This window comes from Callospermophilus lateralis, chromosome 1 (genome assembly GCF_048772815.1).
Source record: "Callospermophilus lateralis isolate mCalLat2 chromosome 1, mCalLat2.hap1, whole genome shotgun sequence".
Taxonomy (NCBI): domain Eukaryota; kingdom Metazoa; phylum Chordata; class Mammalia; order Rodentia; family Sciuridae; genus Callospermophilus; species Callospermophilus lateralis.
This window is the reverse complement of record NC_135305.1, coordinates 206,312,184-206,338,657: the sequence shown is the minus strand read 5'-3', so window position 1 is coordinate 206,338,657 and position 26,474 is coordinate 206,312,184. Positions and strand designations below refer to the sequence as shown.

Genomic DNA, 26,474 nt, shown 5'->3' with positions numbered 1-26,474 from the left:
TTTGGTACCCGGGTTGAACCCCAGGGTGCTTAACCACTGAACCAAAACCCAGCCCTTTTCTTTTTCTTTTTTTTTTTTTTAGTTGTCAATGAATCTTTTATTTATTTATATGTGGTGCTGAGGATTGAACCCAGGGACTCACACACTCTAGGCAAGCATTCTACCACTGAGCCACAATTCCAGTCCCCCCCAGCTCTTTTTATATTTTATTTTGAGAAAGGGACTCACTAAGTTGTTTAGGGCCTCACTAATTTTCTGAGGCTGGCTGTGAACTCACAACCTTCCTTCCTCAGCCTCCTGAGCCGCTGGGATTACAGATATGTGATGCGCACCTGGCTTGGAGTCTACATTTCTACCCTAAGGTGGCCTGTGGCTTCTTATGTTCCTCCCTACCAGCTCCATTTCAAATTTCAGAACCACCTGGGTGAGGCCCCAGAGGACAACTGTCAGGCTTCACCTACAAAACGCCCGCTAGGTGCCTCTGTGTAGCCTCACCTGTGTTCATTCTGGTCCTCAGAATGGCCCTTGGAGGAGGTTACTCTAGTTCCTGAGGAGGGAACTGTAGCTGTGGGAAGTCAGGTGACTTTCCTGAGGCCAAACAGCAAGTTCAGACACAGAGCCAGGACTTGAATCCATTACTGACTAATTCCTCAGCCTGAGCCTTTCACCTGCACCATGTGGCCACCTGATTGCCACCAGGAACTCAGCACTCCTCTGGCAGAAGATTAAACTATTTTAAAACCTCCCCATCACAATCCAGGAGCAAAGAAAAATGGTTTCTCCACAGAAGGAAGAGGAAAACACTGGAGCTTGATGTCTGTGACTTATTTGTTTAATCGGCTGATTCGGCACCATCAAAATCACACTTGAGGGGCTGGGGATGTGGCTCAAGCGGTAGCGCGCTGGCCTGGCATGCGTGCGGCCCGGGTTCGATCCTCAACACCACATACAAAAAAAAACAAAGATGTATCTGCCGATAACTAAAAAATAAATATTAAAAAAAAAAAAAATTCTCTCTCTCTCTCCCCTCTCTCACTCTCTCTTTAAAAAAAAAAAAAAAAAAAAAAAAAAAAAAAATCACACTTGAGACATCCCTGTGAACTGACAGAACAATCCACTTCCAGAAAGGGAGAGGGGAAATCAGAGCTGCTTCAGGGCCCTAGAGAACACTGGTGGCTTCGCCCCTGCTCTGCCACTGCTGATACGATCTCCACTGTCACAGCACTGAAAGGAAACCACAGACAGGAGAGAACACATCCTCTCGTCTCTAGCAAGCTCTCAGGAATATGAAATGGAAGACAGTGGCCTTTTTACAAATATGATGAAAACTTGTGCTTTTCCACTCCCTGGATCAGATGTTTCTAGAAAAGATCTGAAATGTCATGGCTGCTTCCAGAGGCTCAGAGGAGCCGGGTGTGGTGGTGCATGCCTGTAATCCCAGCAGCTCAGGAGGCTGAGGCAGGAGGATCACGAGTTCTAAGCCAGCCCCAGCAAAAGTGAGGGATTAAGCAACTCAGTGAGACCCTGTCTCTAAATAAAATGCAAAATAGGACTGGGGATGTGGCTCATGGTCAAGTGCCCTTGAGTTCAGTCCCCAATACCCAAAAGAAAAAAAAAAAAAACTCAAGAGGAGAGGGGAAGGCACCCGTCACAGTGACTGAGCCAGATTCCAGACCCTTCTCTCAAGGGTCCCAAAAGACCTGTGGCATTCCTTCTAGGCAGCGGAAGTCATGGGAAAAGAGAGCTGAGTTAGCACCAGGAGAGAGAAAGGGGGTCTGAGACATTTTCAGGGTGCTGGGGTCACAGGTTTAGTCGCTGCTGTAGGAAGTGGCTCCTTACCGTGGGCAGAAGCAGTTCACCCACTCCGAAGCTGCAGCTAGTGGGGAGCCTCCTTTGCCAGTGAAAGATGTGATGTTGGGCAAGGTCACGGGCAAGTCCTCCAGGGGTACAGGCACTGGGCCGCAGGCTGCACAGTGGACAATGGGGATTGGCGTGCCCCAGTACCGCTGCCGTGAGATCAGCCAGTCTTTCAGTTTGTCACTTGTCACATCTCCACCCACTCTTTTCCCTCGGGCTTTCTGAGTCAGGGCTAGGAAGGCATCCTGCCGGGTCATACCTGTGAACTGAGAGGCAAAGGAGAAATGGCTGATCTTCTCTGCGTAAGACAAGGTACCACCCCCACACTGCCATCCCATACTGCTGTGTTTACGTGTGGCTCTCCCAAGGGATGGGTTCTATGCAGGGTCGCATTTGGACTCTCTTGAGCTCCAAGTGCTTTTGCCTTATGGGTCCCTTCCTCCTTAATATCAAAAATCATATTTTATGACTGCTTTGATATAAAGACAAGTATAATTTTTGACACTAAAAAGTTCATTTTTTTCTCTTTAAATTTTAAAAGAACTTAAAAACCCTCTAAAGTACTATGGGCCTAGGCACTATGTATCCTGTCTATATCCGGTTGGTAAGTTAGCCCTGGTTCTGTGGCTCTCCTTATTCTAGAACCCTGTGATACCTATAGGGATAATCAAATATCAGCATTTTGCTGCCAGTGAAGAATTGCATGATATGTATTTTTAATGTCCTGTCCTCTGTTAGAGGAAAAGATATCCAGAGAAGGAATTATAAAGGCAATATTATAAAGACAATCCATACCATGGCTTAAAGACACAGACCATACCTTTTATATTTAAATGCTCCCATTTCACAGAGAGCAGGGCTGAACAGGAATAGTACAAAAGAGAAATTCTCTTTTTACTGATCCTTTTCAGAGAGCCAAATTAATTGTACAAAGTGAGCCAGTGGGATTTGTGAACAACCAGACTGTTGCCCTGGAATTGGTTCAGTGAAGGCATAATGTGTACCTACTATGTGTTGGGCTTATGCTAGGCCTTGGCACAAAGATAAATACGGTCTGTCTATGTTCTCAAGGAGCTCATAGTCATGAGACACAAAGAGTAAGAAAATACAGCCATGTTGACCAAGGGTAGTGCTTTTCTTTAGCAGTCTGATGTGTTGTCTAAAGTACCTGCGCCTGGGGACAGTCTCTAACTAAGCTCCATCCTCCTGCTACCATATAGTTATGATGCACTTTTAAAAGCTTTCTTGAAAGTCCATCTCTCCACACACCACTATCTTTATGATCCAGAAGCTCACGGAGGAAATGGCTTTTGACCATCCATTCTCTTTCTATTCATTGGAGAAATTCCTCTATCCCAGCTATTTAGCCTAGAGCCAGGAGAGGATTCAACAGGCCATCTGAAGCTATGTGAAGAAGCCGAGGAGTATAACTAACACTCAGAGTCTATATTAAGGAGTGGATATTTCTCTGGGCAGTGAAGCTCATTTTGGCCATGGATATCCTCTCTCGTGCCCTAACGCAGAGCGTTGGCCCAGGTCCCTTACAACTCCTTAGCTGGCTCTGTTCCACCTCCAGGGGGCCCGCTCAATAAGGTCTAAATAAAGGTTCACGATCTTAGAGTGTGAGTCATGTCTGGAGATGCAATTTATGAAGTGAAGATACAAATATGAGGTCAGAAAATGCCGTCACTCCTTATAAAGGAAAAAGAAAAACCTGGTCACAATTCTCTTATTTATAGAAAAATAAAACACCCGATAGACAGTGGTCCCAAACCTGTAAAAGCTGAATCTTTAGGTCTAATTGGATCAGGACCACCCTGGATGGGGCCAGTAAGCACCTCCCCAGTGATTCAGAGACATGACCAGATGTGGAATCACTATGTTAGGCCAGTAGTTCCCAGATTCTGTCTCACAGAAGAATCACTTGGGGATCTCTGAACACTCTTGATGTCCAATTCACACCCTCATCATCAATAGTCATTACATCAGAATCTCTGGGGTGAGACCTAAGTATTTTAGACCTAAGTATTTTAGGTGTCTCTAGTGTGCAGTCTAGTTTAATGCAGAGTGCTCTAAGCCAGTACTCTGTAACTTTAGTGTGCATAAAAATCACACAAAGATCTTACTTGACTAGGATGGGGTCCCAGTATCCACATTTCTAACAAGTAATGCCAATGATACTGGGCCAGGGACCAGACTTTGAGTAACAAAGTTCCAAGCTGGTAATTTTAAAAATATAGTCCCTGGACCACCAGCAGCAACAGCAGCACCTGCAGAATGGCTGGAAATGCAAGTTCCTGGCTGGGTGGGACCAGGCAACCTGCATTTTAACAAGGCCAGCAGGTGATGCTGAGACTCACTATTTGTGTTAAGCAGCTTTTCATGCTATGACCAAAATAATTAATAGAGGAGGGAAAGTTCATTTTGGCTCATGGCTCCAGAGACCCAGCTCATGGTGAGTGCTGCTTCATTCACAGCAGCCAGGAAATAGAGAGAGGGAGAGGAAGGGGCTGAGGACAAGATGAACCTTTCCAGGGTACAGTACCAGTGACCTACCTCTTCTAGCCACGTCCCACCTGTCTGAAGTTACCACCTAGTCAACCCACTTAAATTAGGATGCACCGATTTGGTTACTGTTCCCATAACCTAATCATCTCACCTCTGAATTTCCTGTATTAACATAGGAGTTTTCAGGGGACTCCTCATATCCAAACCATAATAGTGCTGCTCTAAGCCATTTCCTACTCCCCCCCATCTCTCACCCTACTTTTTCCATCACTTTCTGGTTTGATTTGGCACAAAGGCTGTACTCAAATCCTGCCAGATGTACCATCTTCAAGTGCTGCTGTCTAATGTTGGCAAGAACCTTGACCAAATGACTGTGATTCTCAACTTCTCTGTTCATTTTTATAAATAAGTTAAACTTTGGCTGGAAACAAAGTTAACAACCTGGAGACAATAGAAATGTTCTTCAGGAAGAAGAATCAAGTTTAGTCACCTCTTTCAAGAACTAGATTCCCATGATGGCACACTATTCTAGGGTTGGGTTGGATTCAGAGCTTATAAACTTCTAGATCTTGATGAAGAATAAATGTTTTGTTTTCATAGAGAAACAAGGGTGCAAGACAGTTAGTTAGTTGCAAGGACAATTGAAAGGGCAGATTATAATTTGCATCTGAAGGAAAAATGTCTCACGGAACTCATATCAAGGTCAGGATTTTAGAAGAAGGTCCACAGGTATATGCCATGGGACACCAACCTCAGCAGAGTTGCTCAGTCTCTCTGTGCCATCTGGCAAAGTTTCAATGACTGCAGAGTAGGCCAGGCCTAGGGCTTGGGCTAAGCTGGTGTCCTCCAAGCTTGTGCTGGGAATTCCTATTCAGAGGGGGAGAAACAGAACACCTTTTTTGCAAGCACCCAAATCACAAAATAATTGATGGCTTCAACACCTGGATTTAGCTTCTTAAAGGAGACGATCTCACTTAATTTAGAAGTCATAAAATTGCATCAGATTCACTGGGAGAATGGAACACACTCTATTACCCTAATATGATCAGTTTACCATGTTGGTTTTATTTTCCTTTGCTTAGTTTCTTTTTAAAAAATAATGTACATCTTGAAATACACATTATTATTTTATTATTATTTTGGTCAATGAAACATGACATGAGCATTTAGGGAAACCTTTTCTTCAAATTCCCTCAGTGACAAAGGATACTGAGTTTTTTGTTGGTAAGTACAGCTGACTTCTTCAGCATTTCCTAAAACCCCACAAAAATCCACTCAGGAAGCTGAAAGCTGTGTTTTGTTCCTGAAGGCATTTTTTCACCCACATACATCCTTGAGGAAACAAGTTGAGCATAAAGAATTCACTCAGCAGAGGGGCCAAGGCCTGCTGCTTTGCTGAACAGGTTTTCCCAGTTATTGATTCTGCAGGCATAGATTTGCTCAACCTCTGGACTGCTGGCATTATGGACTCTCTGATGTGGGGGCTGTTCTGTCCATTCTGGGATGGTGAGCAGCATCCCTGGCTCTTACTAGTAGCACTGGTAGTTGGGACAGTCTACCAAAGTACCAAAGGTCTCCTGGTGGCAGAGCCCCTGGTTGAGAACTCCTGCTATAGAGCTATCTGTTGAAACTGCTGCCATATTTGTGGATTCAACATTTTATGTTGAAAAGTGAGGGTAATGAGCAGAAGGCTGAGTAAGATCTTGGAACATCTTCTCCAGAATATTGTCCTAGAAGTGTGATTTAATGATTGGGAGACAAGTTGGAAGGAATGATTTTTTTCATGATTCTCCTTGGAATCATAGAAGGCTCTGTGATAGGATGGAAAATTCTGTGTTGTTCCAGATGGGATTATGACAGAAAGCACCTAAGAAAGTGAATAATGTTGGGTGACCTGAAGGGCTAAAATAAATGATAAGCAATAAATATTATCAAAAAGTGTTCATGGGCCCGATGTGGTGGTGTATTTCTGTCATTCCAGCTACCTGGGAGGCTGAGGCAGGAGGACTGAAAATTTGAAACCAGCCTTGGCAACTTAGCAATATCCAGTTTCAAAACAAAAAAAGGGCTGGGGATGTAGCTCACTGGCAGACAACCCCTGGGTTCAACCCCCAGTATAAATAAATTAAAGTATTCATGTCAAGGAAGGAAATAAGTCATTTACTACATTCTAATGTGTATGAGTAGGAGTTAGAAGGATTGATGTTTGAAAGGAGACACTGTGGGGTATAGGAAGAGGATAGGAAGGGGAGCAGAATACAACAGACACTAGTATGACAGTATGTAAAAACGTGGATGTGTAACCGATGTGATTCTGCAATCTGTATACGGGGTAAAAAATGGGAGTTCATAATCCACTTGAATCAAATGTATGAAATATGATATGTCAAGAGCTTTGCAATGTTTTGAACAACTAATAATAAAAAAAGAAGAAGAAGAAAAAAAAAAAGAAAGGAGACACTGTGACCACAAAACTTATTTGGCCATATAAAGAATGATCTGGGACCCGGTGTTGGTTCTATGAAACTCAGTAGAATGTGAATTGCTTGCAACAGTGCAGGTGAGATGGCAAAAATATCACTTATCTCTTATTTATTTTTGCTTCTGTCTTTCTTAGAGGGCAAGAAGCAATAATTTAGAAAATGATAATTACGTAACTGTGGGAAATCAGGACAATAGGAAAAACAATTTTCCATGCACATCTAAAAAAAAAAAAATCTATTTTTTTTCTTTAGAGCTTCCCACATTGTATTAAGTGATCTAACTCAAAATACCCAACAAACAAACAAGAAAATGTCAAATAGTCATATTCACAAGAGCTTCCTTTAATATTTGTCCTGGCTGGTCATATTATGAATTTTTAGATTATAAAATGCTTCAGGTAATGGAGGTATTTTCTTGACCAACGCACACTTTCTAGGCTCAAGTGGTCAGAAGAGGATGACCTGGATGACTTAGTATTGCTTTTCTGCTTTGATGTCCCTTCAAACCACTTCATCAAAAACCCACCTGGGCATTATAGGGGGGAAATATGATTTTAATAAGAAACACTATTTCTTCTGCTAGGAAAACAGAGGGAAATAACTGTCTCTGAAGGTTTTGGCATTTTGGAGACCGGATGGAATCTACTGTGGAAGAGAGATGCGCAGCCTGCCTTAAAGAAAGATGATTTTGGACAGAGCTGTCTTTAGATTCCTGTCCTTTGCTCATTCCCAGACTTCCTGTTACATGGTGATAGTTTAGAACACTCACGAATGAGTAAGGCTGCCAAGGACATCCAATTTACAGTTCTAAATATGCCTCCAATTTTGCTGCTGTTTCACAATTCTTTCTTGAATAGCTCAAGTTCACCTCCTCCACAAAGCCTTCACCAAAAGCCCAGCCCACGTTGATCATGTGTGCTTGGAACCCCCATCTCATCACCTGCTGACGATTCTACCAGTTTTGAATTGGATTTCCATCTGAGTTGTATTGTTCCTTGCATCATATGCCTAAGTCTCACCAACTAACTCTTGATCCATGGGCCAGACATTTTTTATTATTTCAATAGCAACTGGTTAGTTGTGATATACTTATGTTTTTAAAATATAGTTCTTAAATAAGGAATGATTAAATGAAAAAGTAAGGGGCTGGGGATGTAGCTCATGGTAGGGCACACATATACATGTATATGCCTGGCATGCAAGAGGCCCTGGCTTCAGTTCTAGCACTGCCAAAAAAAAAAGCAGGAAAAAAAAAGAAAAAGTACTCATTTTATGAAGAGTCTTGGACTTGACAGCTCTTTCAAGTAACAGCAATAGGCAAGTACCTTGATCTTAAACCTGTGAAATATATTATTATGATGACATTTTAATAGCTGCTTACCTATTTTTGAATCCAGAGAGCCTTCAAAGTTAGCTCGGGCCGCAATCACGACAGGGACCTCCTGCTGGGTGAGCATGTTGACAGCTGTGACGGTCGTGAGGCAATCTGAAAATGAGAACAAACCACTGTGCGCTAGTCAACTGTGACACCAACCACCTGAATCTCAGAGGAGGCATGTGAGAGAAGCAAGCAAGAGCTCTTCTGTGCTTGGTACTAATTGTTAAAGAACGTGTCCTTTGAAGGGTATTCATAGATACTTCACACGAGTGGAAAACCAAAAGATTAAACAGGCTCATGAGAAATGTTCCTCCTGCTCCTAAGGAAAGCAGTGACAGCATCTGGTTTCCAGATGGTGGAGTAAAGACGTTCTCACTCCTGTCTTTTCCCTCTGAAAACTATCTCCTATGTATAGAATAAACACAAAATTTATCTCTAATGAAAGCAGGAGACACCTGAAACCCCAGACGATAACACATGAAGATGGTCACGAATAAGGTAGAGAGAATGACTGAGAAGAAAGGGGGAGAGGCTTCCAGAAATGCTAAGGCAAAATAGCTCCTTGCCAGTACTCTTTTCTTAGAAGACACGGGATGATGAAGAAAAAGAGCAGACACAGGACCCAAGAAACAGAGACATTCATAGCATGAAGACAGAGGGAAGGGCTTAGAAGGACAGATGTACAGCAGTGGCCTGGAGAGGGACCAGGTTAGGTCTAAGCAGGACACAGAGCCCTGGGACACATCTTCAGGAAGACAAGGGAATCAATAAGTTATACGGAAGGTTGTATTACATAGAAAACTGTATTGAGAGGAGTTCAAGTGGTGTCAGGAGGGTACAGGAAGACTCAGCCAGAAATTCAAAACAGAAAGAAGGAAAATGCAATCATAATATAGTTGGCTCAGTTGTGAATGATTTATGTGGTCTAATAGAACACTTAATTTAGATTTATTCAAACCTTGTATCATTTTAAATGAAGCTTATTACAACTCCCACAACAGGGAGACAAGCCATATAAGCTTATGTCTTTACTGATGATGTGTAGGTTTAGAAGCATACAGACCTAAATAAAGTCCCAAAGGAAGAAGGGATGAGAAATGGTAAACAAATAATGGATGGGTTCATCTGAGTTTATTTAACAACATAACCAATTAGCAGCAGTTATAATTGATGGATACTGAGACTTACACTTTTAAGACTTCATGTAGTTCAAAGATATAAACAAACTAAAATAAGCCAAAAACTAGGTGCAATCCCAGTGAGTTGGGAGGCTGAGGTAGGAGGGTTGCAAGATTGAGACTAGCCTTGGCATCTTTACCCAGACCATGCTCAAAATGAAAAGTAAAAAGGACTGGGGATGTAGCTCAGTGATAGTTTCTGGCTTTAATCCCCAGTATCCCACCCCGCCCCCGCCCCCCCGACAAAAAAACAAAAAACAAAACAAAAAAAACTCCACCAGTCCAGGAATAAGGATTTATATTTGAAAGAGGTAAAGACAGATTCTGTAGGCATCAAGACCACTTTTAATTCTTTCACTTTGCATGTCAGGAAGCATGGGGTATAGTGGACATAGTGACATGTGACCTAAACCGGTTCCGAAGAGGAGGTCCCAGCAGTGATGGTAAAGATGAGATGGGAGTGAGGCACCTGCTGGTCAGTACTGACTCATTTCTCAAAGTGGAAACTCCTATTTCTGATTACCTGTCATCCCTTCTCAAAGATGAGATGTATATTGGCAACTTGTGCCATTATGATAAAATGTTATTAGGAAGCTGGGGGGTAAGAGTTAAAGTATCTAAGTAACACCTAGAATTGGTGCAGAGATATACAGCAGGAGAAGTGTGTTATTCAGATATGGAGACCGATGCAGGGAAGAGTGTGGGACACAGCCTACCTATATCTGCCTCCTCTTCTGGGTCAGCAATAGAATGTATAATTGGACTCGAGGCTGCACAGCAATGGCTGCAGTGGCCCACCTCTTTTGCAATGAGCTGTGGCCATTTGGGTATGTGCAGAAGTAACTTCTGGGTCATGCTGTCAAAGGAAAGGGGCACATCCTTTTTCTCATCAATTTAGGTCCCTGCCTACTTCCTGGAACGAGGAAGTGTAGAGCACCTTGGAAAACCCTTGAAGGGCAGAGAAGACAACAGAAAGAGTGCTGGGCTGATCACCTCCCCAGTGGACTTGTCAAACTCACCCCAGCTTCATGTGAGCAAGAAAGAAACTCCTGTTTCTCTAGGACTATGTCATAGTCACTAAACTTACATCCTGAGTAACATGCACCTAAAATCATTAGAAGTGGCTGAGGAGTCAACTCATGAGGAGTTGACTATTATTGCTGTGGTTATAATTTATATACATATTACTTGGAATTTTGGGGGGTGGGGGTTTCTGGGGTTTGAACCCTGGGGTGCTTTACACTGAGTTATATCTCCAACCCTTTTTATTTTAAGACAGGGTCTTCCTAAGTTGTTGAGGCTGGTCTCAAACTTGCCATTTTCCTGCCTTAGTCTCCTGAGTCAATGAAATTATAGGCATGCACCACTGTGCTTGCTCGGTTTATATCACTTGGATTTTAAAAAACACTATTTTTCTAAAAAAGAGATGAAAATTAAGGTAATTTTGAAATATTGTCATTTTATATCTGAGAAATGAGCAAAAACTTTTAAAAGGGTAGCACCCACCTGTAAAGTTGAAGTTCCTATTTCTCTGGATTCAGCATTACAAACTGATAAAGCCTTTTAGAAACCAATACATGCATGTGAAGAGAACTAGACAAATGTTCACAACTTTGGATAATAACAAAAAATCCCATTCTTAAGGAAAATTCTACAAAAGCAAAGAGCTATGAGGACACAAATGATCACACCAGCTATCTTATGATAGTCTCAAACATTAAAAAAGTCAAAGGTTTAATAGGGAAGATTTAGAATATTATGCTACATGGATTAACAGGTATTATATATGGATTAAAAAATAATTGTGAAGCCTACATAAAACCAAAGAAATAGTTTCTGATAGAATACTAAGTGAAGACCAGAAAATAAAGAGGAGGAAGCAGTCTGATTTCTAAGATATGTGTGGGAATATAAAAAGTAAGATGACTACACACAAAAGCATTAAGCCAGACCCCAACCTCATGCCATTAGGATTAAAGACCTAATGTAAGATCAAAAATTACAATTCATCAAGCTGGGGTTGGTAGACTGCTCGCCTCACATTCACAACAAGGCCTGGCTTCAATCCCCAGCACCACCAAAAATAAATAAATAAATAAATAAACAAACAAACAAATAAATAAAGTAAGTAAGTAAAAATACAATTCTTCAAAGAAAGCATACATGTAAAATCATTTTTTTTAGCTTTAAAATCCAAAGCAAAAAAATCAATAAGAGAAAAAAATATATAAATTGGATTTCATTAAACTTTTGTGCTTCCAAGGGCACCATCAAGAAAATGAAATGACAACTCTATTACTGGAGAACATTTTTGAAAGTTACATATCTGATAAGGGACTATGTCTAGAATATGTAAAGAATTATTGAAAGGTGTCAAATCTGAAAGACATTTCTTTAAAGAGGACATAAATGGCCAATTAATAAATGAAAAGATTCCTGATGATACTAGCCATCAAGGAAATGCAAACCCAAACCACAATGAGACAGCACTTGACACCTACTAGGATGATCATAATCAAAAACACAGATGACAGCAAATGTTGGCAAGGGTATGGGGGAACTGGAATACTCACACACAGCTGGTGTTTGAAGCTGCTTTGGAAACAGTCTTGGAGTTCCTCAAATAGTTCCTAAATGACCTCACAATTCCACTCCCAGGTATATACTCAAGGAAATAAAAATACGTGCCCACACAAAAATCTGTATGACTGTTCACAGCAGTATTATTCATAATAATAAAAAAGTGGAAATAACCCAAATGTCCATCAATTAATGGGTGATTAAATAAAATGTGGTATAGCCATATGCTGGAGTATCCATATTGGAAATAAGAAAAAAAATGAGCCTGGCGTGGTGGCACATGCCTGTAATCCCAGCAACTGGGGGGGCTGATGCAGAAGGATTGCAAATTTGAGACCAGCCTCAGTAACTTAGCGAGGCCCTAAGCATCTTAGTGATACTCTGTCTCAAAAAAAAAAAAAAAAAAAAAAAAAAGGCTGAGGATGTGGCTCAGTGCTAAAGTACCCCCTGGGTTAAAATCCCCAGTGAACACCCGCCCACCAATAAAGAAAGAAAGAATAAAGCACATCCTACACATGGAAGAACCCTGAAAACATTATGATAAATGAAAAGAAGTCAGACATAAAGGAGAAATGTCATATGATTCCACTTACATGAAATGTCCCAGATAGGCAAATAAATGGAGACAGAAAGCCTAGGGCTGGATTAGGAAGGAATGAGGCTGTGTGACTGCTGAAAGGATATGGGATTTCTTCTGGGGATGATGAAAATGTTCTAAAATTGATTGTGGTGATGGTTGCACAACTCTGTGCCTATTTTAAAAACCACTGAATTATATCCACTGAATATCGAGTGGATGACTTGTATGTTTGTTAATTTTATTTAAATAAGCTTGTTATAAGGGAATTTTTAAAAATTTTTTAGTTTTCAGTGAACACAACATCTTTATTTTATTTTTATGTGGTGCTAAGGATCGAACCCAGCGCCCCGCGCATGCCAGGTGAGCGCACTACTGCTTGAGCCCACATCCCAGCCCCGAAATTTTTAATATGCTAAAAAACATAGAGAATTGCATTAAAGAGTTGGATTTTTCCATTCCATATTAAAGTTTAGTTATGCCAGTTTTTCGATTAGGGGAAAAAATTAGTCTTTAAACCTAAATATTTAAATAGGTTTGCACTGAATGTACAATATCAACTTGCATTCTGTACCTGGTCAAAATTCATTTCTTAAAAGAAACTAAAATCTGAAATTCCTGACTAGGTCTTGTGTTCTCCACATTTCTCCTAAATCTTGTGCTGGTAACATGAGGCAAGAATCTAAGAGAGTCATGGAGAAACCCAAAGAACCATCTCACAGAGCAGTGAGAAAACAGTTGAATATTTTAGTAATTACAAAGGAAACATTCCAGGCCCAGAGGTGCCCTCTGCTTTCAGGGTGCCCTCTGTGAAGAAGGCGGGTCTCTCCTGACCTTGGAAGAAAACAGACACATGATTTTCATCTGGTGTTCACCAGAGCAGAGTTCATGCAACCACTTCTCAGGGATGCTCTGTGGCAATGGGGCTCTGTGGCTCAGTGAAGATGACAAGTGTCACAGAAGACCTCCTCCCTCAGACATTCACAGTGCATAACAGCACAGCAAAGGTTTCAAGTCAGGAGCAAAGAGACCTGAATATTTTGGTTTATTCCAGATTTCTGGAGCACAGAAGCTTTCCCCTCTATAGAACATCTATTAACATGTGCTGAAAGAATATGCCAGAAAAAGTGGATAAAAACCAAGCCACTGGGGCTGGAGTTGTGACTCAGTGGTAGAACGCTTGCCTAGCATGTGAGAGGCACTGGGTTCGATCCTTAGCACCACATATCAATAAATGAAATAAAGGTCCATTGACAACTAAAACAACAACAACAACAAAAACAAAACAAAACAAAACAAAAAAAAAAAACAAAAAAAACAAACCCAAACAAAACTATTGCCCTGAGATTATGGATCTGTTTCTCACCCCTTTGTGCCAACCCCCAGGCTGAGATTATGGAGACAGGGCAAATGATAGTGGACAATGAATTATTTAATGTTCTAGGGGCTTCCTAGGGAAGTTCTTGCTCTCCAATATGTTGATAACAGTAGGGTTCTGAGTTACCCTTTAGGGAGACCTCATTTACCCTTTGGAGGAAAACAAAACAAAACAAAAAAGCACCATGTAGACAGTCTGTGAGTCAGAGCTGAAATGTGTGACTCCCAGAGCCCCAGGGTCTGGACAGAAATGATTACTGGAGAAGACAGAACAGCCTCTAGAGCTCTGATGACAATTCCCTATTGATGTTTTCTGTGACTACAGTCAGAATTGACAGCTTAAGACTCAAGTCAGAGGTGGTCCACCAAGAAGGAGGCAATGTCAGACATTGTAGAAATAAACTAAATTCTAAGAACTCTAGGGAAACAGGGTATGTAATTCCTCTCTTAAAGGAATCTGTGCCAAATTTGCTAAGCAGAAAACTATACATTTAGTCAATAACATTTGACAACCCAGTCAGCCAGGCCAGCAATCAGGGAATTTCCCAGGATGCTCCACCCTTGCTGCCTTCCAAACACTTCTCAGAGCTGGTCCCTCCTCTCCCTTCCTACTCTCGGGGCTCCGTGGTCTTCACCACCTCTTCTCATCACTAATGGGATAAACCGGTCTGCCTGCCTCCACCCTGCCACTTGAGCATCACCATGTCCACAAGTGTCACCCTCCTCCTCACAGCCCCTCAGGGCTCCTTCTCTTCCCAAAGACCCTCCAAGACCACCATGCCTAACAGCCCCATCACTTGCTCTGTGAGAATGCTAAACTCACACGTTATACGACCCTCCTTAAGGATGGATCTGGGACCGATATTTGGTCATCTTGGTGCAAACCAAGAGATAATATGTAGAAACCCATCCAAAACAGCAGGAACTGATATTTGAGAATTTAAACTCTTGCGGTGATAAGTTCAAACACAACTGTGTGCTGCTACGACCCTCAGTGGTCACTGCTTTAACACTAGTCACCCTTAAAACCTGACATTCAAGGAAAAAACAAGCCAACAAGTAATACTAAGTGACTGCAGTGATACAACATTCATGGTTAAAAAGTAATCCTAAAGGCCAGAGGAGGCTAAGTCCTTATTCCTAGGGTTATTTAATTTACCTTTTGGGAAAACTGCATTATATTAGATGCTCCACACTGGCTTTAGGTGACTAGAGAGTCACAATGCAAAATCCAGGGTCTTGCTGTGCAAATTAATCTAGAGACTCTGAATAAATTGACATCTGCAAAAAGAATATTTCCACTCTGAAAATTAGAACTGGAAAGATTTAGTGCCAAGTATAATGTTCAATTTGGAATGATTTCAGAGACAATTAAAAATAGGGAAAAATCAGCTTATGAGCCATGCCAAATGAGACACTACACTTGGCACTAAATTTACCAAAATGGAACGGCCAGGCCAGTCAGGTGTGCCAATGCCCAAGTGGTCATGAAAACACTGTTCTGTGCATATATTAAAGTGATTCCTCAATGTTTTTACATATGGAAATGTTTTTAATTTATAATGTCTTTCATCTCAGGAACTCCATCTTCTATAATTTATTAGCCCATTAATCTCCCATTAAAATTACCTCATTTTAATTTGCATCCCCAAATGAACCATAAGAAAAAATGTAAGGACTAGACATTTATAGTTTTGTTTTTCAATTCTGGATATTATTCAACCATCATAGCCCTCAAGGAAGCTCGAATTGCTTAGGAGTGTAGAAACTATCTATGAGTTTTCCATTTAAACTAAACAGTTGAAAAGAATCCAATTTTTCTTTTCAGTAAGTAGAGAAAATAAACCTGAGAAAGAGCAAGCTATAGTGAGCTTATAAGCATATATTGAAGTTTTAATTCAAAAGTCTTCTCTCTTTCCACATAGAGGTGGGGAAAAGAGGTGGGACCAGCTGCAGCAAGCCACCTGTATCATGAAGGACTGTGGCATCCATTCGGCTGTCTTCTCTGCTATCCTGCAGAAACACTCTCAGTTAGGACTGAGAGGGGCTCCTCCATGTATCCCTAAGGGGTGGGCTCACAGCAGGCTCTTATGAAGCACTCACTGATTTGAATGCTGGCTTTAATGTTCTTAGTAGGCAATCAGAAGTCTGAAGCAGAGGTCATCTATGATGATACTGGCTCTCCAATCTGATACCAGAAAACGTTTCCTTCTGTTTATTTCAAAAATGGCAAGTTTACATCTCTATCAAAACAGTATTCTTAGTCAAATTATACTTATTATTCAACCTCCAGTCACTCAGATTGGATACTCTGGGCTGAAGTTTATATTCTATGAAAGAGAATAGGGATAAAGTTTCGGTAGAAATATTTAAATTACTCTAGAGACCTACTTCTCATTGAGAAAAGACTTCCTTTCACTCCATATCCTCACGTCTTCTTCCTCTGGGAAGAGCATCCTGACTTCGTCTTTAGAGAGCTACTCTCACTGGTTCAACCAAGGAAGGTGCCCACCCTTGCATTGGCCAAAGAAAAAGCCAGGCAGCCCACTACACCAATTAGACACCTTTCCCTCTAATAGAAATCTTCTCCTCTCCTCCACTCCCTTCCCCTTCCTTCTATGTTGCCTAGGCTGGTCTCAAGCTCCTGGGCTCCAGTGATCCTCCTGCCTCAGCCTCCTGAATAGCTACCCTATAGGTGCATGGCCTCCTGTCTGGCTCCTGCATTAGAAATCTTGCACCAAGTAAACACTGGCAATGGAATCAGAAGAGACTCTGGCAGAAGCACTTGAGAAACAGTCTATTAGCTCCTGTTGCTATCCTCTGTCCCCTGCAGTGGCTGCCTGGTCCAAGTCTTTTAGACTAGCTCTTTAGCTGTTCCTCTAGCCAGAAAAGTTCCCAAAGCTTTCCACTATTTTCCTTCTTTCCTATGGACAAGTCACAGATGGATTCTGTTGCTTGAAACCACAGAATCTTGACTGAAGCGTAAACACTCCTGAAATCTTCATTGATGAATAAGGTGACACGCCAACTCCAGGTCAGCCTGATCCACTCACAAGCAGATCTGTTAGACACCTGTCCTGAGCAGGACTGTTCATCTGTGCAGAAGACCTCTTGAATTCTTTAAAATAATAAAGTTAATAAGCTGTTGGAAAAGTTCTCTCTCACTCTTACTGGCTTCCCTCTAGTCCCTTTTGGTATAGTTTTATTTGAAGGTGGAATTATAAATTAAGGAGAAGATTTTACTCCAATTAGAAAAGAGGCTTAAATAGAGATTACCGAAAGAGAAAGAGCTGAGCTTTCAGTCATAAGCTCCAGGCGCAGACAAACTAGTAACCCACAGCAAAACCAGGGGTAAACGACCCAAATGTTTCCAGAGTTCTTTGTCTCTGGCCTGTTTCAAAATAAAAAATTAAGAAGTAAGGCCAAGGTGAAGAACAAAGAGCAGGAGACGCCACGTGTGAGAAGACCTTGACCTGTGAAGGGGTGTCCAGCTGGAAGGCAGCAAGCGCCTCTGCTTAGGGGCACCAACTCACCTTCTCCAGGGATGAGAGCCTTCTGAAGGGCTTCCTTCAAAGAGCTGTGGCCGTGTAAGAGTCTGTGGCTGGGAGAGATGGCCACGTGGGAAGTGCCATAAATGGCCTCAGGGGTGGCCGTGTACGCAGTCAGCTTTTCTCCTGTGTCTTGTCCATCAACCTGGCAAGATGAAATAGGTCACTTAATTTCTCCTCCCTCCTTCAGGGCTGTGTGGCTCCTCAGCCACATCCCCTGGCCCTTCCCTCATTTGTAAACAGTGGTGACAGCTTCTGACACAGGGCCAGGCACGTGGGGGAATGAGATGGTGCCTGGCAGGGGCTGAGAAGAAAGGCAGGAGAACTGCAGCTCCTCTGTCGGAGCTCCCACCCCCAATCCCCGCACCAGGCACGTTGGGGATCCCAAATTGAAGGTGGTCTGGGCATGCTCAGAAAGGTACTTTCCTAGTTTTCTTGGCTCCTTTGTGCAACAAATAAAAAACATCACTGTCAGTGTTATATTGTTTCTGTCCTGGGAATGGAGCTTTATTTTCCTTAGGGACTTTAGGAGATATTAAAAATAAATAAATAAATAGATAAATAAAGGCATCTTTATTTTCCAAACCAGAAAAACAGGTTATTACTGAGGTTATTACTGTTTTGATGAGAGAAAGAAAAGCCTGATCTGTGTACACAATTGAATATCCCTAGCTGGTTAAAATGCCTTTCAAAGTGGCATTTTTAGGTACAAATTGAGTGTCCATTATGTACAGACCACAGAGGACACACAGGACAGGTGGTACTTCATGCATTGACAGGGATTAGTGATGAACTAAAAGATAGTCCAAAATATGGCTCTAGGACCAATGGGGGTCACCTACGGAGGAAGAAACACAGCCACAATGGCCTGCCCTGTGGGGCCGAGAATGTTTCCTCTCTAGAGACAGCAAGTCCCCATCCCATTTTCAGGTGGGTCCAGAATGGAGATGGAATCAATTGCATAATTAAATGTTGGACAAGGGAAGGTATGCAGAAGACAGCCCATGCTACAGAGGCCAAGGGGCTCGGAGACCACGTCCTTCATCTTGGTTGAGAAGCAAAGACCCTTGACCTGGGAGCCAGACCCAGGCTAATGCATGGGAACCCAAAAGAGAAGGTTCTGCAAGTCTAGGCAAAAGTCATGCTGGACTGAATTTGAGAACTATTGCTATTTTCTCGGGAAAGCAGTAAGAGGAAAAACTCAGCTCAGGATTTGCTACTGAAAGGTTTCCAAAGCTGTCATTCCTTACAGGAAGCCTCCTGTGTTCCTGTGTATGTGTTTGAAGTGAGCTGGATCATTTTTGTGAGGGGACTAAACAGAGAACTATGAGCTCAGCAGTAAGCAGCAGGTACTCAACAGATAGCACGTATGTTATCAGTGGCTGGGGACATAGTTCAGTGGTAAAGCGCTTCCCTGGCATGAGCAAGGGCCTGGGTTCCATCCTCAGTACCAACCCCCCCACCAAAAAAAAAGATATGGTTGTCAGTGTAGACGTGTCTAGAAAGGTGTGCCAACTTTGTCTCTTGGCTGCTGCTTCTTCCTCCCAAAGGTTTGGATAGAGACCAAGTTGTGACCTCTCAGCAGTGTTTCCACAGGCTGCCTGTTTTGAACATAACCCTGAGCAGCTTGAGATCTGTCTAGGTTAGGAAGGAAGTTCCGATTAGTCTCTTCCCCTGCTTTTCAACCTGCTTTGTGACATGAACCCCTCTGAGAATAAGAGAGCAACAGACACTGCTCAGAGAAACACTCTTTAGGTTGATATTCAACCTGATACTCAACCTAAAGAGCTTGTTTTGTTTAATGAGCATAATTTCAGGGGGCTCATGGACTCCAAAAGACTTTATGTGTGCAGCAATGGCTTAAAATGTGGCAAATGTGCACTGTATGCAGAGAATATGGTGGGTTCTGAAGACTGCACTAAAATATGAATTTAAAATATTTCTTTAATAAATTTCTCCCAATCCCATCTTGAAATGATAGTATTGGGGTAAAATGGATTAAATACAATGTTATTAAAATTAATGTGATCCGTTTCTTTGTGCTTTTGAAAAATGTGGTTACGAGAAAATTTTAAAATTATGCATGTGGCTTGCAGTGTCTTTCTACTGGACAGTCCTGCTCAGAATTCCAAGTAGTTGGTTTACTCAATAAGCACCAAAATGCAGAAGGAGATCTGTGAGCATAAATTACTGGAGTTGGTATTGTTTGATCACCTTTAGTGCAAAGTCCAGATGGCAGCCTACACAGTCCCCAATCCAGTGGGCCTGCATGCCTTTTATCCCATACCATTCTGGAAGGTCTGCCAACGCGTCCTGCATGGCCTGTGGGAATGAAAAGAGGAGAGAGAAGTAAAAGCACAGAGCTTGTTTAAGAGAAAGCAAATGATCTGGGTTTTTTAAGATAGATCATAGAGGAGGTTCAGGATTTGGCTTCTTCTCAGTTGCTTGCTGTTGGAAGAGGCGAGCGAAGGTTAGAAAAAGATGTACCCATCTTGACTCAATTGCATGAGATGGGTTTGACCATTTTCTCTATTCGGAGGAAGCCAGAGTTTCATGGAAGAAGGAAAATTAACAAAGAAAGATCATAATTCATGTCTTTGACAAGAGTTTAGGGCACTCTCACCCATGGTCTGGAACTAAAGTAAGATCAGGATCTGAAGATTGGCTCCACCTCCTGCTCTATCTTTCCCTGCCAAAGAAAATTTGGAGTTGGGGCTGGGGATATGGCTCAAGTAGTAACGCACTCGCCTGGCATGTGTGAGGCACTGGGTTCAATCCTCAGCACCACATAAAAATAAAATAAAGATATTCTGTCCACCTTAAGCTAAAAAATAAATATTTAAAAAAAAGAAAATTTGGAGTTGACTAGGTTCAGTTCTGACATCCCACCCTCTCCCTGCATTATTGAACCACTTCTATAGAAACCCTCACTGTGTTTTTTCTTCTTGATTGAATTGTTGAGGCTGGGAAACTTCTGGTGGAGGTGCTTTGCTTAAAATATTCAGATCTGGATGAGCACAAAAGATTCAAATAGAATGAAATATGAATGTTTTCATATGCTAATTCTGGAAAGATGCCTGCTTAAAACTAACAAACCTATGAATATTTTTAAAAACCAAAAGAAATCTTCAGAATTGGCCAAATGAAACCAACATCTTGAACCCCCCAGCAAGCTCTTTTTATCCCACTTGCCTAATAAACACATTATTCATGGCAGCTTTTTGATGAAATAGGGCTTCAGGCAGCACCTTGCCCACCGGCTCCCAACTAGCTCTCCTTCATCCCAGGGCTGGCCTAGCCTGGGCTCCACCAGAAAAGGAATGATGCGGATAGTTACAGAGGATTTGTAATGTTCAACCTAAAGAGCTCGTTTTGTTTAATGAGATTATATTCTTCCTCCTTTTTTGGATGTTGCAATTATAGTGACAGTAGTTGGTACTGGTCTCATTTCATGTCCTTACACTTGGCAAACAATTGGCAATGTCCCTCCTCCCCATCCTGGCCAACCCCAACTTAAAGAAATCCTACTGGCTCACAGAATCCAAATACCTGGGGAAAAACAGCAGATTTATAGACTTGTTTTTAAAAAGTGCTATGAAATCCCTGTTCAATAAAATCTGAGAAACCCAATGTGTCAGAGTTGAAAGAAGCAGCATCTCTCCCTTTAATTTCCCCCATTGATTCCCAGGGCTTGGGCACAATCTGGAAACCATTACCTCATTGAACTTCCCTCTTTTAATCAATGAAAACCATGGGGTTCTAAGAGGTCATCTGACTCAACCGACAAGCAGCAGATCCAACATGACAAATAATCCAGATGTTCTTATTATTCTGAGACTACTGTGCTCAATTTTCAGGCATCTCTATTTATGTAAATTAAACAAAAGTCAACTTCTTCCAGATGCAAAAAGTGGGAATACTATTTTAAGAATTAAATGTAGTATAGGAATTACTATATTTAAACTTATTTGCAAGAACATGTGATATGTGCGTATATATATATATACATATACATATACACACAAAAAATGAAATATTACTCAGCCATAAATAAGAATGAAATTATGGCATTTGCCAGTAAGTGGATGAAACTGAAGACTATCATGCTAAATGAAATAAGCCAATTCCCCAAAATCAATGGCTGAATGTTCTCTCTGATATATGGATGCTAACTCAAAATAAGGGTGGAGGGAGGGAAAAGTAGAAGTTCACTGAATTAGACAAAGGGGAATGAAGGGAAGGGAGAGAAGGATGGAAATAGGATAGACAGTAGAATGAATCAGACATAACTTTCCTGTGTTCATGTATGAATACATGACCAGTGTAACTCCACATCATGTACAACCACAAGAATGGGAAGTTATACTCCATGTATGTATGATATGTCAAAACACACTCTACTGTCACGTATGACTAAAAAGAACAAATAAAACATTAAAAAAATTATCTGAAGCAACATTGGGGAGTTTCCCCATGGTTCTTATTTAACACACATAGAAGTGTTTGGGGTTTGCAAAGAGACTGTGTAGTCATTTTCACTTGAATGATCTGAAAATACAAGTGCTGCTGGTTGCCAGGTGCACACCTGAATGAGGTGGATGGTACTGGTCTCGATTCATGTCTTCACACTTGGCAAACAGTGGGCAGTGTCCCTCCTCCCCATCCTGGCCAACTCCAACTTACAGAACTCCTACTGGGGGCTGGGGATGTGGCTCAAGCGGTAGCGCGCTCGCCTGGCATGCGTGCGGCCTGGTTCGATCCTCAGCACCACATACAAACAAAGATGTTGTGTCTGCCGAAAACTAAAAAATAAATATTAAAATTCTCTCTCTCTCTCTCTCTCTCTCTCTCTCTCTCTCTTTAAAAAAAAAAAGAAAGAAAGAAAGAAAAGAAATCCTACTAGCTTACTGAGTCTGAGAATGAGCCAGCATTTAAGAACATGAACCAGTGAGACAGGCTGAAGCAACATCCATCAAACAGTCTTGAGTAACAAAATATAATCAGGACTAAGAAAAAGAAACTCTAAAACTAAAAAGCTGGGGATAAAAAGAGGAATGAATATAACATGGCTACTCTGCTCTCTCTTCAAAGAAGGGAAAGTAAAGTTAGGGATAAATCCATACTTCCCCAAAGAGGAAGTACATGAACTGAGGAATTGACCAAGATGCAACCTGACCACGGTGAGAATTCTAGAAGTGGTTTTAAAAAATGATCAACTTTTAGGAGACCTGTAAAAATAGAGAAGAACAGATCTTTTTAAAACAAGAAGCTGTATTAGCTACTAAGGGGACAACTGAGAAACAAGAACCCTGAGAGCTGACACTGTTTGAGACGAATGGAAGGGAGAAGGTCTGAGGTCATCTTGCAGCTAAAATGGATGTTTTGAAAAAGCTTGCATACTTCTGAATCAGTATGATTTGATTAGCAATTCCTTTTGAATTACACTTTGTATGTCTTTTTCTAAAACATACTCTTGTTGCCAGTATTTCTTTATTCTCCTTTTGGAATCATTTCCATCCAATCACTTTAAAGACACTGTGTGTGCTTCAGGTCTAAGTAAGGAAAATCAATTGTGAAGGCAATAAGGATTTGGAACATCCAGATAGCCCCTTGGGAATATATTCTAGAGGAATAAACTTTCACTCATACCTAGTCTTTCTCTCCTGATTTGATTTTGGCATGAAATTATGCATGAGGATTTATTTGTTATAAAAAACTTATTTGGAAGCCAGCCACCACACCTATAATCCCAGTGACTCAGGAGGCTGAGACAGGAGGATAGCAAGTTTGAGGCCAGTTTCGGCAACTTAGTGAGATCCTGTCTCAAAATAAAAAAAGGGCTGGGGAAATGACTCAGTCGTTGAGGGCCCCTGGTTCAATTCCTAGTAATAAAACAAAACAAAACAAAAAACTTCATTTGGCATGATGTCTACCGTGTTTAAATTTAGAAAAGGCATGACAAGTAAATATAAAAAATACCCTTCCTATGACAGCTCTCCTTTAACCTCTATCTAAAATAGGATATGCATTTTTTAGCAATATCCACTTATTGTGGCATCTCACACAAAACAGTTATTTACAAACACAACTATACTATTGTATTAAGTTATATGCTAAAAGTTTCAATTCCAGTAAAGGTGCTGTTTATCTAGCAGGGAAAGAATCAGTTCTGAGCAAGGTATTTTGCGGCTAATATATGACTTGCCAGCCAGGTGTGGATCCAGGGGACTGCAGGGGCAAGAGGAAAGGAGGGACCAACCAGTTCACATATACTGTCAAGTGCATGTCTCAGAGCTATGTGAATGGGAGGAACAGACCAAGTGCTTCCAAGGCAGGGGGTGTAGTTCAGTGGTAGAGTATTTGTCTGGCATGCCTGGGGGCCTGGGCTCAATCCTAAACACACACACACACACACACACACACACACACACACACACACAAGCTTCCAATAAAGAGAACTGAACACACGTAACAATGTAACACTCAGGGATGCTGTAAAGAAGGACCACCCTTGCTGAGGGTGATTATCAGAGGCCATAATGTGATCCCCACGTGTGTGCTGTGGGAGAGGAAGAAATAAAGAGACCCAGGAAGCCATGGAAGCAGCCAATCTGACTCATTCTTATCCACGCACCCATGCACCTCGGGCCAACTTGCCAGTCTTTCTTTTCTTTCTGCCACTGACTCTGGTCATCCCAACTTTTCAGCAACAGAACCTTTTAAATTCCACTAACTTCCAGGACGTGGTGACTACAGGTTCTGACTATTACCACCACACTCTTAGAATGTGGATGACAGAGGCTAAATTGCCACAACAACACAGCCACCTACCTGTCCAGTGAGATGACTTTTTGTTTCCCCTACGTGTATGCTTGTGTACACGTTTTTAACAGTGGAAATCATGTTAAAATGCTCTTAAAACTGCTGGAGTGCACTTTACCCAAGTTCTCAACTTATTACAGCTCCAAAAAGAATAATTCTATATTTTAAACATTTTTGATACTTAAAAGTCAGCCATCCTGAAATAGTATGCAAAATATAGAGTGGAACAGAATGATACCGTGGAAAATTGTCCCTTTCTATGACACTTATTTTGGGAAAAAAAAAAAAAAAGTGTGTCTATGGGTACGTCTGTTAATGACTATTCACTTCTGATGAGGGAGCAGCAGCCACTGGATGAGTCGCTCTGTTCTCCAAGCAGCTGGGCCCAGAAGGCCCCGGGGTCAGGACAGGGCACTCAACAGAGAATGACATAGCAAAGCATGACACAGCTCTAGCTCTGAGAGGCCAATAAGAACAAACCAGAAAACCTCTCATCACTGTACTTGCCATTACCTGGCCACTGGAACAGGCCACTGGTGCCCTCTCCCAGGCCTGCTGTGTTGCCTAACCTGCTAATGACTGCTCTCCCACAATGCACCAGCTACTGTCTGCACACGTTCTCAAAAATGCTTGTTTGCTGAGAAGCCAGTCCTCAGGAGCAGGTGGGAAGGATGCAGAACTGGGACTGAGGAGACCCAGCTGGGTCCTGGCTCTGTCTTGGGCTTGGATGCCTCAATTATATGATAAGGTGTGGGCTGGGTCAGTCGTCTTCAAAAATGTGGGGACACTCCTTGCAAGGATGCAGCAGTCACCCCCAGGGAGGAGGACAGGATGTGGGCTGCTTAAAATAAAGTAATACCTTATCCTTTTAGTTTTTGATTTTGATTTTTTGCAGTGCCACGGATGGAAACCAGGGCCTCGCATATGCTAGGCAAGTGCTCAACCACTGAGTGCTACCCCGAGCCCCAATCCTTTAAAATTTGTTTTTAGACGACATATGGATTCTGTAATTTTAAGCAAAAGTAAATGCAGGCATGAGGGTTTTTTTGTTTGTCTCCTTTTGTTTTCAGATAAGGAAACAGATTAAAGAAGCTTGGGGACTCAAGTTTCTTCTACCTTTAAAATTAAAATGACTCTCCAAACTCAAGAGGCTCACTGGCATCAGTTGCCAGCCCTCCCTGGAAACTCTGAGATCCCTCAGAGTTTGAGGTGGTAAATCCACCTCTTTGTTCCCCTGGATACAAGCTAACACCTCAGGAAGAAAGGAGGTCTCCACGCATCAAAGGACCTGGCCAGCAGCTCAGAAAGGCTACTTAGAGTTTAAAGCAAACCCTAATGTTACGTTCTACATAACTTTACTATTTATTTTATTGACAATGTACCCTGAGAAGTAAACCATTGATTTATCTGTTCCATTTTCCCTTTGCAGTTATTCCTTCCCTCTTGGAAACAAAACAAAATGAGAGAACCTTCCTGTTCATAGAGCGTGTGCTGCTCTGGAGACTGAGCTCCCTGTAGAAGTTCTCTCTCCTTCTCGAAGGCTCCAGAGAGGGTGTAGCACACACAGCTGTCTTTCTTTACTTCCCTGACAGGGAGAAAGTGAGGTGTGGACTGAGAACAAGGACAGAAAGGGAAACAAAATAGTCTGAGAGAGTGGATCTAATAGCAACCTCAGCAGATGGGATTGGGCTTCGAGGGGACATTCCAGAGGTGGGCAGGAAGGCCTGCACTTAGGGAGAGAACGCTAATGGCCTCTATCATCTCTATTAAGTAGCAACACCATGAGTTTCTAAGTGCATAGAAACAGTAGAGATCACCAGGGAAGAGGCTGGTCACTCTGATTTGAATCCCAGAGCTGTAATTAACAGCAGGACAAACCCTCTAAGTATGACTGTATAGGTTCAAGTAAGACGGTGTCAATAAAGACCTGAGCTCAGAGAGGGTGACCAGAGAGGGAAGGAAAGGTGAACACAGACTTCATCCACGTTACCACAGTTTCCAGGTAATTCCTGAAAACTTGGAAAACGTAACTACCAATTTGGTGTGGACACTAAACTGGCACCAGGTTTGGCTGTGTCCTTCTTCATGGTGCCCAGGGTGCAGGCCTGTGGTGTAGCCAGCAGAGGGCAGAGGAGGCACCAGTGGAAACCAAACCCCAGGTTCTTA

The 26,474-nt window shown here is 41.9% G+C and overlaps 1 protein-coding gene across 2 annotated transcripts in view; it reads right to left on the bottom strand.

Moving 5' to 3' along the window:
* Lars2 (leucyl-tRNA synthetase 2, mitochondrial) overlaps positions 1–26,474 on the bottom strand; it is a 137,776-nt gene that overhangs the window by 42,523 nt on the left and 68,779 nt on the right. For both annotated transcript variants that reach the window (XM_076844543.2, XM_076844550.2), the window contains exons 8-12: positions 19,701–19,808; positions 17,472–17,631; positions 8,230–8,334; positions 5,117–5,232; positions 1,840–2,123 (exon numbers count right to left, since the gene is read on the bottom strand). In XM_076844543.2, coding sequence (XP_076700658.2) covers positions 1,840–2,123; positions 5,117–5,232; positions 8,230–8,334; positions 17,472–17,631; positions 19,701–19,808 — 773 coding nt within the window. The remainder of the gene's footprint in view (positions 1–1,839; positions 2,124–5,116; positions 5,233–8,229; positions 8,335–17,471; positions 17,632–19,700; positions 19,809–26,474) is intronic.